General features: G+C 46.0%; 1 protein-coding gene across 11 annotated transcripts in view; it reads right to left on the reverse strand.

Annotated features, from left to right (window-relative positions):
* Positions 1-254: 254 nt before the first annotated feature.
* Positions 255-15,537, reverse strand: part of STAT3 (signal transducer and activator of transcription 3) — a gene marked incomplete at both ends in the record, with an annotated part of 45,666 nt that continues 30,383 nt past the window's right edge. For 2 of the 11 annotated variants that reach the window (XM_084239329.1, XM_084239336.1), the window contains 16 exons: positions 255-310; positions 938-1,050; positions 1,322-1,364; positions 4,238-4,447; positions 4,947-5,086; positions 5,186-5,280; positions 5,481-5,533; positions 6,242-6,377; positions 6,486-6,584; positions 7,578-7,661; positions 10,199-10,246; positions 10,342-10,435; positions 10,535-10,564; positions 13,815-13,874; positions 14,996-15,088; positions 15,205-15,363. In XM_084239329.1, the coding sequence (XP_084095455.1) occupies positions 255-310; positions 938-1,050; positions 1,322-1,364; positions 4,238-4,447; positions 4,947-5,086; positions 5,186-5,280; positions 5,481-5,533; positions 6,242-6,377; positions 6,486-6,584; positions 7,578-7,661; positions 10,199-10,246; positions 10,342-10,435; positions 10,535-10,564; positions 13,815-13,874; positions 14,996-15,088; positions 15,205-15,363 (1,513 nt within the window). Of the gene's footprint in view, positions 311-937; positions 1,051-1,321; positions 1,365-4,234; positions 4,448-4,946; positions 5,087-5,185; positions 5,281-5,480; positions 5,534-6,241; positions 6,378-6,485; positions 6,585-7,577; positions 7,662-10,198; positions 10,247-10,341; positions 10,436-10,534; positions 10,565-13,814; positions 13,875-14,995; positions 15,089-15,204; positions 15,364-15,537 lie in introns of those variants that run through there. The other 9 variants (XM_084239335.1, XM_084239327.1, XM_084239331.1 and 6 more) reach the window with 8 other exon arrangements.

A 15,537-nucleotide genomic window follows, 5' to 3' on the forward strand; every position in this document is an offset into this window, starting at 1 on the left:
CCCCTTCCACATCCCCCATCACAGTCTCAGAGTTCGCATCCTTATTTGCATTCAGATAAAAGCGTATCACCCACATTCACTCATTTCTCTATTTTAAAAAGTGCCCAGATTGTTCAATGATAGCAGAAGTAGGAGATAAAAAAAATCTGGAACCACAAAGTTAGGCATTTCAAATGGTCTGGGGTGTGGCCGGCTAAGGGTGGTGGAACGGGGGCAGGTGCCGCCATCCTCTCTGCAGCTTCCATCCTGGCTCCTCACATGGGGGAGGTGGCACACTCCGAGGTCAGCTCCATGTCGAAGGTGAGGGACTCTGGAGGACAGACGGGGAGCTGGTCAGTCGCCGGATGCCTACATCTGGCAGGGCCCACGCCCTCGCCCTGCAGAGGACAGAGGCTCAGGCCGCTGCCCGGTCTCCCTTGTGACAGCCAGGTGGGGTCATCCAGGCTCACTACCCTCCCTCCAGGGTCCTGCCTCCAGAGCGGCTCAGTCTCTTTTCCTTCCTGAACTCATTCCCAACTATTCCCGCTTAAAAAAGCTCCGAGGTGCCCTGTGGACGTGGCAGCCCCAGCCACGGTGGCTACTGCGCACCTGAGGTGGGGCCACCCTAAGACACACGGATAACTCCCCCAAGGCACTCAGCAGATGTCAAAGATTTGGTACGAAAAACATCAGTACCTTTCTCTTACACACTGAAGTGACAAGATTGCGAATGTGAAATGATGGTCACCTATTTCTCTGCACAGTTTTTAATGTGGTGACTAGAACACGTACACTTACACTCAGGCCCGAGAGCTGTCCCTACTGGAGCATGCAGCTCTAGAACCTGCTAGGAACCCGGTAGGAACCAACCCGTGTGACCAGCTCTTGGCCCTGGACACAGCACAGCAAGGGGACCAGTTTCCCTGACAGGGACAAAGTGTGCCATCCACTCACTCACCGAACTGCCCTCCTGCTGAGGGCTCAGCACCTTCACCATTATTTCCAAACTGCATCAATGAATCTAAAGTGCGGGGGGACATCGGCAGGTCAATGGTATTGCTGCAGGTCGTTCTGTAGGAAAGGGGAGCAGCAGGAGGGGAGAGGGCCGGGTTGACAAGACACAATGGAGAAAAAAAAAACAAAACATACACACACAAGCCATCAAACTCTGGTCTCCAACAGAAAAATAAAAGCTCAAGCTTTTTCAACACACAAGGTCACTTGAGTGCAAAACATAGCCCAGGGCCTCCAACCCTTCACAGGGTCACGCTCACCCCGCTATTCCCGGGGATCACTGAGGATGTCAGAAATGAAGGCAAAACTGGGAAAGGAAGCCACTTACGGTGTCACACAGATAAACTTGGTCTTCAGATACGGGGCAGCACCTGGGAAGAAGAACAGGGGGGCTTACTGATTGTGACCCCCGCCCTGGGCTGCGGCGGGGGGGGGGGGACCAGTGGCCTTACCAGGCTGAGGTGAAACCCACCCTGTGCTCACACACGTGCTGTTTGGAGGCTCCGCTCCCACTCCCTGTATGTAATTGACAGTCTGGGGCTTGCAGCTTGGGGCCGGGGTTTAGTTCTTTTTACCAAGGTCTCCCAAACTGCAGACTCTCCAAATACCTGTGTCCCTTCTGATCTGGTGCCAGCGGGTGCTCATACTTTCCCCAGATCATGCAACCGTTTAACAAATTTTAAGGGCCAGAACGCGCTCTGAGGAGCTCGAGCCGGCCAAGTCGTGCCTCGGTCGTGTCTCTTAGAGAGCTCATCAGCCTGCAGGGCCAGAGCCTGCGCTATCTGGGCTCAAACACCAATGCCCCAAGAGAATGTGAAAACTGCTACCTTGTGGCTCCTAAACCACTGGTCTCACCTTCCACTATCAGCACTGGTCTGCTTCTAGTACATTCTGAGGCGAGGTATTAAATAACCCCACATTGAGTAACTACATCACACAAAAAGCAGCCTCTATATATGGGGAACATGACTTGGGGTGCAGTACAGTCAGCTCTGGGCTGGGAATAGGAGGTACGGGTCTTATGTCTTCAACAGCGAAGGGACCTGGGAGACAGGCACCTTCTGGCTGAGGTATTAAAGAGCGGGGGAGGAGAGGCCCGCTGTCTAGGGTATCTGTTGCTTATAATTCCTGCTCTATCAGTAGCAATGTGAAGATTGGAATACGTGAATTTCAGATGCTAAATGCTTATCCCAAGGTCAAGGTGACTTGGAGACACTGCCATGAAAATGGGGGGGATTTGGGTGAACAAATCCTTACTTAGGGCTGGGTAGGAGTGAAAAGCAAGCGCCCTGAAAAGCAAGTTATAAAGCTTGGCGCTTATGAAGAAGCTGGGGGTTCAGAATGTATGATGATAATCTGAGAAGAGGCATCGCCAAGTATAGGGCACCCTAGGCTGCCATCTGGGTTTGTCATTTAATAGTCGTTCAGTCAAATCCACCAAAGTTACCCTGATAAAGAGGTCTTATAAATCTAACCCTTTTGCCCCAGACTTAAGGGGAGACAACCTCCCAAAGAGAAAAGGATTTCACTCCCCAGTGATCAAGGTAGCCGAGAAAAATAGCTTCAGTCAGGGAAGGGACAGTAAAGCCAAAGGAAACAGATGCTGCGCCGACTTACGGCTCCACAGAGGGTGGTCACTGTACGGACCCAATCTCTAAGGTTCAGGATTTGCCACTTCTCGGAGGGGAATTTCTCCCTCAAGTCATAAGGAAACACTGTGTGGGCTTCTGTGGAGAAGTAAGGCGGGAAGAGATCTAGGAAGACACACTCTCTCTGGGGGACAAGGCCTTCCAGGTGGAAACAGAGGGAATAGCTGCAGACCATCCCCCTGAGAACTCCTGGGGGGCTTCACCTTACTTTCTTGCCCCTCCCCCACCTCACAGACCCACCTAGCTGCTCAGTGTCCATGTCTTACTCTGGCCTCTCCAGGAGGCAGGCAAAGCTTTGGAGTTACCAGCTCCTTTCTCACAGTTAGCATCTCACCCCTGAGGAAACACGGAGGTCTCCAGGCAGGAGAGGACCTTGTCTCTTGGTCACACAGGAGGGGTGATGGCAATGGAACTCACAGCCTCAGATTGGGAAACTGGATCTTGAAAGCAAAACTAGTCAAAGGCCCTGCACGTGGACCTAAAGTCCTCGGCAGAAGGAACAGAGAGTAGTGTGACAGGCGCTGATAAACAGATCTCCTAACTGAAGCTCGATGTGGAAGGAGAGATAAGCAGCAGACAGGAAACGAGAGTTAAGCTCTCCCCCGTATGAACCAAACGCAACACCAGAACAAAGGAGAGGAAAGTCAATTGCCAAGTAGCTCGAAGCCTAAGTCCTATTCTCCCCATCCCAAGAACTCCTTAGTGGGAATTCCTATGAAAAAGCAGAAGAGAAGTTGACGGGCCCACACGTGAACTCTCTATATAGAGTTTTTAAAAAAGCAGCAGAGGGAAGGTCACCTCAAAGGAGTGCTTTTAAAGAGCCAGCTGCTGGCTCCAGGATTAAGAAAAGTCAAGTACAACAAAGGATGGCAAATCAGAGCCTCCTTATCAGGCTCTGGACAGAGAAGCCCGAGCATCAGGACAGCAAGTGCAGATGGGAATAGACCGGAGGGCCCTGTCCTCCATGCTAGGCCAGCCTTGGAGAGGAAATGTCTAGTGGAAAATATGTAACTTACATAAACACCTAAGCACATGAAAAATGTCTTTCCAACAGCTGCACATCCTCACTACCAACCCCCTGCCCCAGCAGTTACGGTCTTCCCCTTCATGCCCACTCTCCCCGCTCTGCTCTGAAACCGTGTGCCAGGCTGCTAACACTCATTTCCTCCAGAGCCTTTCTTCGTCCCACTTGGTGACGGGGAGAGGAAGCATGCTAGACTGAAGTCTGCGTTGCAAACCTCCCAGTGTCTGCGGCATAAGCAGCACCCTGCTAGCGGGGCATCTGGGCACGGGAGAATGTTGTCCTTGCTTTCTCTTCGCAATGTGTCAGGTGTGTTTTGGGGTGTGAGTGTGTGTGTATGTGTGTGTGTGCAGTTCCCCCTTTATATGGGTGTGCTCCCTGTGGGGCAGACTGCAACTCGGAGTCCTCTCCTTTCTCCACCCTCACTGACCCCGTGCAAAGTGGGGGGTCCCTCCCTAGGGAGGAGTGAGGGCCAGTGGGTCATGCAGGCATCTACCTGTCTGTCTTCCAAGCACCCTGCGATTTCCCACATTCCCCCGTATTCCAACGCCTGACGTGGAAAATCAACAACTACCTGGGTCTGCTTCAGGGTGCTCCTGGCTCTCTGGCCGACAGTACTTTCCAAATGCCTCCTCCTTAGGAATGTCGGGGTAGAGGTAGACAAGCGGAGACACCAGGATATTGGTAGCATCCATGATCTTATAGCCCATGATGATTTCAGCAAACGACATGCTGTTCAGCTGCTGCTTGGTATATGGCTCCACAGACTGGATCTGAGTTTTACCTGTCACGGGGTATGGGAAGGAAAGCGGATGGTGCCTATGGCCGGAAATCTCAGAGAAAGCCCCCTGATTTATGTTCCTTAGAAGGGAAAGACTTATGTCAAGCAGGTACTTGAGGCCCTGAATATCCTGCCTGGTCACCTGGTGCTGTGGAAATGTCCAAGCAGTTTCTGGAGAGGCTATCCAGGTGATTCACAAGCAAAATACTCAGAAACTACCTGCATAATGTGTATTATCAGGGTATGTGTTAAAGGAGGTGGAGAAAAGAATTTAAATTATAAATTTATAGGTAAATAGCCCCTGAAGCAAGCAAAACAAAACTGGCAAGCCAATCCTTCAGCAGGAAAGAATTAGAGAGAAGTGACCTGTGTATTAGGAGTCCCAGGCAGGGGGTGCAAGGCCAGTCCTCCCCACGAGGGGGCAGCAGGTGCTTGAGACTAGTAGTGGCCTCAGTGGCAGCAGCAATTGCCACCAGGTGGGGTGGGTGAGAGCCAAGCTTACCACTGATGTCCTTCTCCACCCAAGTGAAGGTGACTCCTCCTTCTTTGCTGCTTTCACTGAATCTTAGCAGGAAGGTTCCTGGGGGTTTGGTGCTCAAGATGGCCCTCTCTCTCTCCTTACTGATAAAGCCCATTATGTACCTGGAACCAAAAAGGACCACAAAGTTTGGGCTGGGGGTTCCCCTGCCACTGGCTGCTGAGAGCAGGTGACTTGCTGCAGACAGTAGAGTGCCAACCTACCCTTCATTCCAGAGGGCCAGGATGTATTTTTTCACAAGGTCTATGATATTGTCTAGCCAGACCCAGAAGGAAAAGCCCTTGCCAGCCATGTTTTCCTGGAGAAAAGAATAAAGGAAAAGCCAAATCCACCACCATTCCAGCCTCGACTTTGCGAGGGGCACGGTGGCACCCAAACCCTCAGGCAGGTCTCACTGGCCACAGGACGAGGAATCCAAGAGTCCAGGGCATTCAGGAGAGTGTGCCCTCCCACTCCCACACCTAAGAGGTGACCACAGGAGTTAACAAGATGGCTTACTTTGCAAAATTTAGCCCACGTGATCTGACACCCGGAGTAGTTAACACCAGGTCCTGAAGGAAAGAAAGTAGTATCATTTTTGGCTCTGAATCAAGTCTTATTTCTTAAAGCAGAACATATGCATGCACATTTGTTTCAGCATGGGCTGGGAAATGACTGGTTGCATGAACGTGCAGGCTGTCACCACTGCGTGTATACACGTGCACCCCACCCCACCATTGAACCCCTGCCAGCCTCTTAGCCTGGAGAGGTGGGGCTGATGTACTCAGGGACTCCTGCTCTCCCCCCTCACGTCCAGGGAGCGGCCACATGCTGAGCCACTGGTGTCAGAGAGCATCACACCTGGTGGACCACAGGACAGAACCACTTACAGTGCAAGTAGTGCATGTATGATACTACTAAACTTTGTTTCTAGGGGAAAAGTTAAAAACAAGTCTACGGTTCATTGAGGTAAATTCATGGATTGGAGTGTCAAGCCCCTGGCACTACCTTCTTGTATGCACTTAAAGTATCTTGCTAAGGTTAGTAAGTGGCTAGAAGTACCAAAAAACAGTGCCCTAGAAGGGCAAGGGAAAGTACCACCAAGAAAAAAGAGCTCTCCTCCCTACCAGGTGCAAACTTCCTCTGCATCCTGACAGCCCCCCTCTTAGCCCTCCACATCCCCCCAGCATTCTGCTCCGCAAATAGTCCTGAATGATTAGCCCCATAGGCCAGATTCCTTTTCTAAGGTGGGCAAGAGTGGGAAGAGGTAAAGGGCCCACCTAGGAGTTTCTCTGCCAGCGTGGTCAACTGCTCGATGCTCAGCCCTCGCTTTGTGGTGGAGGAGAATTGCCAGCTCAGCACCTCGGCCACTTGATCCCAGGTGCCAATTGGGGGCTTGGTGAAAAAGTTCACGTTCTGTTGAAAAAACCACATTTGCGCATTTAGATGGCGGGACCTACTGAGCTTGTCAGCTGCATGACCACCTCTGGGCACCCAGAAGTCACAAGGGCACGGGTCACTCACCTTGGGGTTGTTAGTCAGCATGTTGTACCACAGGATCGATGCCCAGGCATTTGGCATCTGACAGATGTTGGAGATCACCACAACTGGCAAGGAGTGGGTCTGTGGAGCAAGCAGGGGATGAGCTGGAGAGGCAGAGAGGCCTCGTGGCTTCCACCACCTCTTCACCCATCTCTCGCATGGTTCGGAATGAAAGGACACACTGTAAACCACCCTACTACCCACTCTCAGGGCAGAGAATGACCAAGTCACCTGGAAGGCGTGCCGAGCCCAGGCCATGGGCCTCGGGGACTACCTGAATATCACCAGACGCCTATAACATCTGACTTGCCCAAAGATGGATTCACAAGGCACAGCTCCCCCAGCCCTCACCTTGTAAAACCTGGAAGGCATTCTCCAGGAATCCAAGCTGTGGATTGGACAAAGGTCCCAAAAGACTAGCATTCCCACTTTGATCTCTTTAAAGATCAAAAAAGTTGGGAAAAGAGAATGCATGATTTTCTATATACTAAAAACACTGACCAGTTAAAGACTCTTGCCCAAACTTTATAAAGTCAACTATAATCAATTGCTTTTTAAGATTTATTTGATTTATGCATATAACAGGCGGATCTACCAAAATACACTGCTGAGGAGAGCAGCGGACGAGACAGGAAAGGTCTGCTGTGCCATGTGGGTCAGCTCCCTGGCTGAGGATCAAACTCATGTCATGCTTCAGTGGCTGGCGAAAGTTTGTTAGTACTGAGACTTAACCCCTGTGCCACCAGAGAGGCCCTATAATCAATTTATAAATATAATTTTTATCAAGTTGGCTGAAAGTTGAGTACATGTGTCATTCTAGTATTCAAATAAGACTTTGCTCTCAAATGGATAGTAAGGGTTTTTTCCTTTAATATATATATATATATATATATATATATATATATATATATATAGAGAGAGAGAGAGAGAGAGAGAGAGAGAGAGAGAGACAGAGAGCACGCTTCATCAAGTGCCAGCACTCCACCTTCTGCTGTAAAAAGCCCAGCTAGACATTCCTGCCCTGAGTCACCTCTGCACGTGGTCCTACCCCCAGCCCCCTACGGTAGAACTTACCTCGAGGTCAATCTTGAGGCCTTGGTGATACACTTCAGTCTCAAAGGTGATCAGGTGCAGCTCCTCCGTCACAATCAGGGAGGCCTACAAGAATGAGAATGACATTTGGTGCCAACGGCCCCAGCTGAGAGTGACAGGCCACAGCCACATTGCCTCAGACAAAGTGCCATGAGCAGAACGCAGACACCTGTCCTCTTCAACACGAGACTCACGCTATGATCCTAAACCTGATCTATTACTGCTTTTATTATATCACAGGGGTCCAATAGGTTAGTTATAAGGCACAGATAAGAAAACAATGAACACCTGTGCACACAGCGCCAGTTAAGGAAACACCGTCACTGTGAGTCCCCAGGTACCCATCCCCGGGCCCAGCCCTGACCGCCTCTCTCAGATGTCACTACTCCATTTTGCCTTTTGGATTTACCATTCCTAGCCTTTCTTTATAGTTTTGCCACATTTATGTCTCTGAACAATGTATGTAGATTTGGGTCTCTGTGAAGTTTATTCGCATGGAGTTATAGCTTATCCATTCTTCTGACGCTCACTTTCACATCCATGCAATGTGAGACCTGCAATTTATCCCTTTCCACAGCTGTGTAGTAGTCCATCCTAAGGATATACCACAACTCACTGACCCATTCTATTGTTAATGGGTGTTAGTTCAGGTTATGTTGAGACTTACAATAAGGCTGCAGTGACATTTTGTTCATGTCTTCTGACAGAAATGTGCAAAGATTTTTTTATTGTCAAATCCTGGGAGTGGTTAACTTACCAGGTATGTTCATTTTTATAATGCCACATTTATAATGCCATGTTTAAATGCCAAATATATCAATTTATACTTTACGAGCAATACAGCACAAGAATTACCAAAGAATTCTCAGAAACAGAATTCCAATTCATTTTTAAAACATTTCTTTCTGAAAAAGTAATATGCATTCTGTGTAGAATGCAAATATTACAGACATGGTATAGAGTAGCCTCACATACTAAGAGTAGCACGAATACATAAGCAGTGTCTGGTATAAATTCCTCTCAAATTATTTAATGCATTCATGAAAACATAAAACTGTGGTGTGTTTTTAGAACAAATACACTTTGTACTCAAATTATTCTTGCATTTTGCTTTTACAAAACAAATATGCAACATATATTTTTCCATATCATTGTATATAGACTACATCTCATTCTAATGACTGTCAAGTATTAAAAGTCAATTTATTTTTTTAAAAGACCTATTATATTTTAGAGAAGGAAGTACAGCTCAGAGGACAAATATCAGAAAAAGAATGGAATGTTACAATTTTTTAAAAAGATTAAAAACTAGTTTTGGTTGCATTTACCTATTTAAGTTTATTCTTGATACTAAGAACCCAATAATCTGAATCAATGGGAGGTAGTAAAGAAGAAATAAGAGGAATTAAAGAACAAGACAGGTTTTCTTTCTCATTCATTTTAATCCTTAACTTGGATTTAAAAAACAAAGAAGCGGGTCTCCCCTTTGGCACAGGTAGTTGAGCACAGCGCAATGAAGCTATCTGTAGCCTCTGCAGCGTGGGTTCGATTCCCGGCCGGCCAGGGAGATTCCCTCATGGCGCAGCAGACCTCTCCTGTTGTGCCCACTGCTTCCCTCAGCAGTGTATTTCGCTCTTCTACCTGTTCTGCTCCTAGCTCTGTCTCCCACGTCTCTGGCCTGTACCCCAGCTCTTGTATAAAAATAAATTTAAAAATCTTAAAAAAAAAAAATAAGTTCTCGGGCCTCCCCAGTGGCGCAGCAGTTGAGGGCTGGGCTGCAAAGCTGCCCGCAGCCTCTGCAGTGCCGGTTCGATCACCGGCCGCCGGCAAGGGTCCCACATGGCGTGCAGACCTCTCCGGCCACCCGCTGCTCCCCTCAGCAGTGTATTTGTCAGTCTGCCTGTTCTGCTCCCCGCTCTGGCTCTGGTGAATTCTCTCACCCTCCCGCGCTTCTGACTGTACCCAGTGCTTGTATAAATAAATAAATAAATCTTAAAAAAAAAAAAAGTTCTCTTAAAAAACAAACTAACAAAAAAAAAAAAAACCTAACAAAAAAGTTTACTGATTTGCCAATCGTTTACATAAATGTGAAATTTTGGGAGCACACCCTCACCCCCACTTGTGCACACACCATGTGCATCAGCCACGGCAGCTCCAGCATCTTGTCACATTCCTGACCTAGCCCCACCCCTGCCCCCTCTATTTTTTTCAGTCACTCCTGTATGTTACAATCTTCTAACCCACCTCAGTGAGAAAAATGGGTCACCAAAAATGGAGTCAAGTAGTGTCTGCCAGCAAATGTTGGAAGGGGAATTTGGAAAGCCCCAGGCAAGGTGGAAGGCTTTTCTACCAGATGGGTGTGGTAATCCGGCAAGGGACTTTCCAGTGCTCCTTAAGATGAGCTGACTCCTGGGACAACGAGGGAAATGCTTCTATCAGAGGATTCTGTGGCAGAGGCCACATCTGGCCACATCACAGGGGCTGCCGTGACTTCTCTGCATGACTACAGCTGCCACCTCTAATTCTGGGCAGTGTGAGGGCCCTTTTTCTCTCCCCCTCAATGAAAACCCTCCCATTTCACTTTCCCTCCCAGCAAAACTTACGTCACAGTTGGCTCGGCCACCGTTACCACATCTTTGCTCTCTCAGGGTCTGCAAGAAAAGCAAAGAACACCTGTCAGTGGGGACTCCCCTAATCTCTCCCTCTACCACGTGCACGGAGAAGGGGGGCAGGCTTCTCCCCGTACCAAGTGCTTGAACTCTGCGGAGAGGCTGCCATTGTTGGACTCTTCCATGTTCATCACCTTTGTGTTGGTGCCCAGGATGTTAAATTTCCGGGATCTGAATCAAGGAAGATCAAACAATCACATAGGTGACCGAGTGGCCAGAGGACGGAGTTAGATTAAACAGAGCACAAGGAAGCCTTCAGGCTGAACTTACCCTCTGAGAGCTGCCACGTCACCAGAGTCTCTGTTAAGAACACAAATCAGTGTTAACAAACAGGCACCGAGTGTTTTCCAACAGTCTACTTTGACCACCTGTTATTCAGGCTCATGGACAAATTGCTGTGCTCCTGGACAATTCTGCAAACTATTCAGTTACATTTTAGATGTTAAATATAACCACCCTGTACATGCTTAAGTCATAAACATAGCTGGCTGCCTACCTGACATCTGCTCCCCTTTGCTAGCAGGACTTTGATCCAACTAAGGTATCCTTCACCTCCCCACCTCCAGGGGATCCTGAGGGTTAAGTCCATCAGCACACAGTAAGCCCCCAGCATAATGGCACAGGGTGATGAGAACACTGATTTACATGCCTCTAACAGCCTAGGAAGGAACTACACCCCAGGCTGGGATTAGTCCTGTCGCCTTGAGAGCTACAAGCAATTGTGTTGCAACCCGGAAGGGAACCACAGAACCAGATGATACTTAAGGTCACAGAGTCGAAGGCTCTGGGTCCTTGATGCCATTAGTGAGTCACCGACTTCGCCACCAGGAATGGGCCCTCACTGCATTTCCAGTTATACAGGGTTGCAAATTTCCTTATTATTTCATCCACACTGGCTTGGTTTTCTGTTAAGGTTTACTGTTACCTGTAACTCAGAGCAGCCCCTATGATAGAGCAGGAAAGATTCTTCCTTCCCAGAGTGTTGACTACCTTTTGACTCTGTGTTTTTGAATAGAGAGTATTTTATATAGTCACATCTCTCAGTCTTTCCCTTTTCTTTCATTTTATTATTTGAGTACTGTTAAAAAAAAAAAATGTCCTTCTCTGGGCCTCCCTGGTAGTGCAGGGATTAAAGTCTCATCAAGCTATTGCCAGCCACTGTGGCAGGAGTTCAATGGATCCCCGGCCACATGGTACAGCAGACCTCTCCTGCCTCGCCCGCTGCTCCCCTCAGCAGTGTATTTCGGTAGCTCCACCTGTTCTGCTCCCCATTCTATCTCTGGTAAATCCTCTCACCTTCCTCACACCTCTGGCCTATACCCCAGTTCTTATATGCATAAATAAAAATAAAACTTTTTTTAAAAAGTCCTTCTCTGTCACTATGGATTCCCTTATGCTTTTAGAATTAATAGCAACAACTATTTATTAAGAAGTATGTTCCATGTGGGTTTACAGATTAAGACAGATGAATTTTTTATCTATATTTTCTTTTTTAACCCTTTTTTGTATCATAGCTTTGATGTATAACTGATAAACAATAAACTGTACTATTAAAATGTATAATTCGATGACTTAATAAATGTGTCTTTATACATGTACACATGTATATGTACTAGACACACCCATGAGATCATTAGCACGGTCAGGATAATGTATCCATAACCCCCAAAGTTTCCGAATACCCACTGGTAATCCATTTCCTGAGCCACACCTCCCTGCCCCATGTCACAGGACAACACTGAATTGCTTTCGGTTATAGATTCATGTGCATTTCTAAAATTTATATAAATGGAAATATATAGTGTACATTTTTTATTCTTGGTCTGGCTTTCACTCAACATAATTATTTTGCGATTTATTCATGTATCAAGGCCCTATTCCAGGATGTTGGTAACATTCCATGGAATGAAATACACCACCAGCTGTTTATCCGTTGACCTGTGAGTGGGCAGCTACCTTTTAATGAACATTTGCATACAACCCTTTGTCTGGATATATGCTTTCACTTCTCTTGGATTAATTCCTCGGAGTGGAATGGTTGGGCCATAGGATAGGGGCGTATTTAACTATTTACATTTCCAAACTTTTTCAAAGTGGTTATGCCATTTTGTCATTTTACCACCTTATCCCTCACATTCACCCATGCTTTTAAACATGTACATACATCTGGACTTCATTCTGATGGACAGTAAAAGTAAAATTCTTAATTCACCCAATATCAAGTTGTCCCAACATTACTTTATTGAATGATCCACCCTTTCCTCACTCACTGATTTTTCAGGTGTGCTTGTGAAAATACATTTCCTTACAGAAACTTGAAGTCTATTTATGGACTTCAGATTTTGTTTTAATCATCACCCACTTTATTCCTGCCCTACTAAGACATTCATTTAGTAACTGAAACTTAGTCATGTTTTAGTATCTGGCAGGGTAGCTTCCCACATCTTGTCCCATTATTTTTATTTATTTTTAAAAAATGATTTTTGCAAAGTGGAATGGTGGTGCCAGGCCTGGAGGGAAAGGGAAGTAAGGGATTTGTTATTTAATAGATAGTTTCGATTTTGCAAGATGAAAAAGTCCTGGAGATTTGTTGCACAACCATGAGAATGTCCTCAACACTACTGACCCAGATACTTAAAAATGGTTAAGACCATGAGTTTCATCTTAATTTTTTCTACTATAAGTAAAAATAAATTTCTTTTTTGCTATCTTTGTTTTTTTCACTTGAGATACAACTTGAAAATCAAGTCATGGGTTTAAAAAATCCTTTTCATATTTTGTTTGGTGTTGTATTAACTGGGAAGAAATGAGCTCCTTTATAATAAAAAGTCTGCAATCCAGAAGATGATTTGTCTCATCACTTTTCAAAATATCCATTTCTCCTTGAAACTCCATGGTTTTCTTCAAACAGATCTTAAATATTTTTGCTATATTTGTTACTTTTATTACTCATTGCAAAACTCATTTGTTCTATTACAATTTATAATTGGTTAATACCAGTACATGTAGTTATTAACTTTTGCTTATTTATTAAAGCTACCACCTTCCTTGGGTCTGCTATTTCCTTAGCAATTTAGGAATTATTTTTTAGTTCATACTAATGAAAGTCCCTGATAAATAAGTCACCTAAAAATAAACATACATTTTCTCTTTCCTTATCTCTTCAAAAGATATGTTGTTTTAATTTTTGAGAAGCACTGTCAGGTTTTGAAAAGTGGTGAGGTGTGGAGTAATAAAAAGAGTTCATCTTTCCCACACATTTGTTTTGCATAATATGCATAAACTACATTTATAAGAAAAAAACTAAATAAAGAAAAAGAGAGATTCAAGGTCACAACAGCTATCACAACTCAGATCTTTGCCACGGACTTTGTGGTTTGTTCAGGCACGTAATGACAACACACTATAAGGCTTTTGAAAACTTTTGTTCAAAAAAAGAAGATCTCTGAATGGAGATAAAGCCCCTCAGGCCACATGACATCTGTCAAAGTTCTCATTTTGCTCTCACTTGCAAAAAACTAAAGACAGAGCTAAGATAAGGTGTACTTACTTGTCAATGCACACTTTAATTTTAAGCTGATAATTTAACTCGGGGAATTTGACCAGCAATCTATTTCAAAAAAGGAAAAAAAATTCTGAGCAAAGAAAAACAAAACTCCAGTTTAAAAGAACATCAGCAGGCTCCCCCCCAGTTACCATATGGTTGAAGAAATATGAAATCCATTAATTCTTCACTTCTAAAGAGGTAAATAAATCACAGATCGCTCCTCCTGCCAGTGCTGTCTCTGATTCTAAGTTGAGCATCGCCCCTTCAGGATAAAAGATACTAAAACAAAGCCTAAGAGGGTCTCCTTGGTGGTGCAAAGGGGTTAAGCACAGCACTGTGAAGCTATCTGCAGCCTCTGCAGCATGATTTCGATTCCCGGCCGGCCAGGGAGATACACACATGGCGCAGCAGACCTCTCCTGTCTCACCCGCTGCTCCCCTCAGCAGTGTATTTCAGTAGATCCGCCTGTTCTGTTCCCCACTCTGTCTCTGGTGAATCCTCTCAACCCCAGCACCTCTGGCCTGTACCCAGTTCTTGTATGCATAAATAAATAAATCTTTAAAAAAAAAAAAGCCTAAGAATAAGGAACTTGGACCAAGTTGTGAGAGAGTCATAAAAGGATAATAAGTAAAAGTCACTCTATGGAAAAGATTACAAGAACACATGAGCTGCAGCTGGTATTCTTTCTATTGACCCTGAAACTCAAGAGTACACTGAGTATCTAAAGAGAGAAACCGTACTGCGGAAGGGTTACCCCAAAATACCTGCTTTGAGTTGGGTGTGAAAGTAACACTCACACAGTCCCATCTCCCACCTGCCCTGTGGTCTCTGAGCTTCAGTGTCACTAAGTCTTATTCTTTCCCTTGAAATCCTCAAGGAAAAGTTGGCTCAAAGAAAATTCAATGACTGGCATGACTTTGCCTCTTTTGCAGGGCTGGAGACATTGTGGCCTAAGGCTCTAGGCCTGGAAACACAGGGATGTGCCCGGATCACCTCCATAACTTTACCACTCATGAGTTTTTGATATAAGAACCAAAGAGCCAGGATCATGCCACCAAATTCCATCCCTACCATCGTAATGCACAGGAAGCCTGTGATGAACCACCCAGGCCCGCACCTCAGCTGCCGAGCGAAGAGAGAGCCTTAATAGAGCAGCTACCCAAAGAGGAAGTGTGGAAGCCCACCTGACTTTTGTAGTAAACTGGACCCCAGTCTTGATGACCAGTGGCCGGTCGGGATGCATGGGCATGCAGGGCTGCCGCTCCACCACGAAGGCACTGGAAGGGAAAGAGAATGGCAGCAGCTCACACACCAGGCGGTGCACCCTAGTGTGTCTAAATCCTCTGAGGTGAGCCAGTCTCTGATGGGGGGCGCGGGGAGGGATTATAGTTACCTTTTCATTAAGTTTCTAAACAACTCCACAATTCTCTCCTCCAGCATTGGCCGGTGCTGTACAATGGGGTCCCCTTTGTAGGAAACTTTTTGCTGCAATTCCTCCAGTTTCTTAATTTGTTGGCGGGTCTGAAGTTGAGATTCTGCTAATGAGGTTATCCTACCAATAAAAAATAAATGAAGTTACCTAAGTAAGTGAGTGTATACAGAAGAACTGGAGAAGGAGAATATCATAGATGTAAACATCATGATGCAGCCCCCTCCACTAAGAGGGGATTTTTTATTGTAGTAAAATATACATAGCAAAAAATGTACCATTCCTAAGTGTATACAC

The sequence above is a fragment of the Talpa europaea genome (assembly GCF_964194135.1).
Source record: "Talpa europaea genome assembly, chromosome: 7".
Classification (NCBI taxonomy): domain Eukaryota; kingdom Metazoa; phylum Chordata; class Mammalia; order Eulipotyphla; family Talpidae; genus Talpa; species Talpa europaea.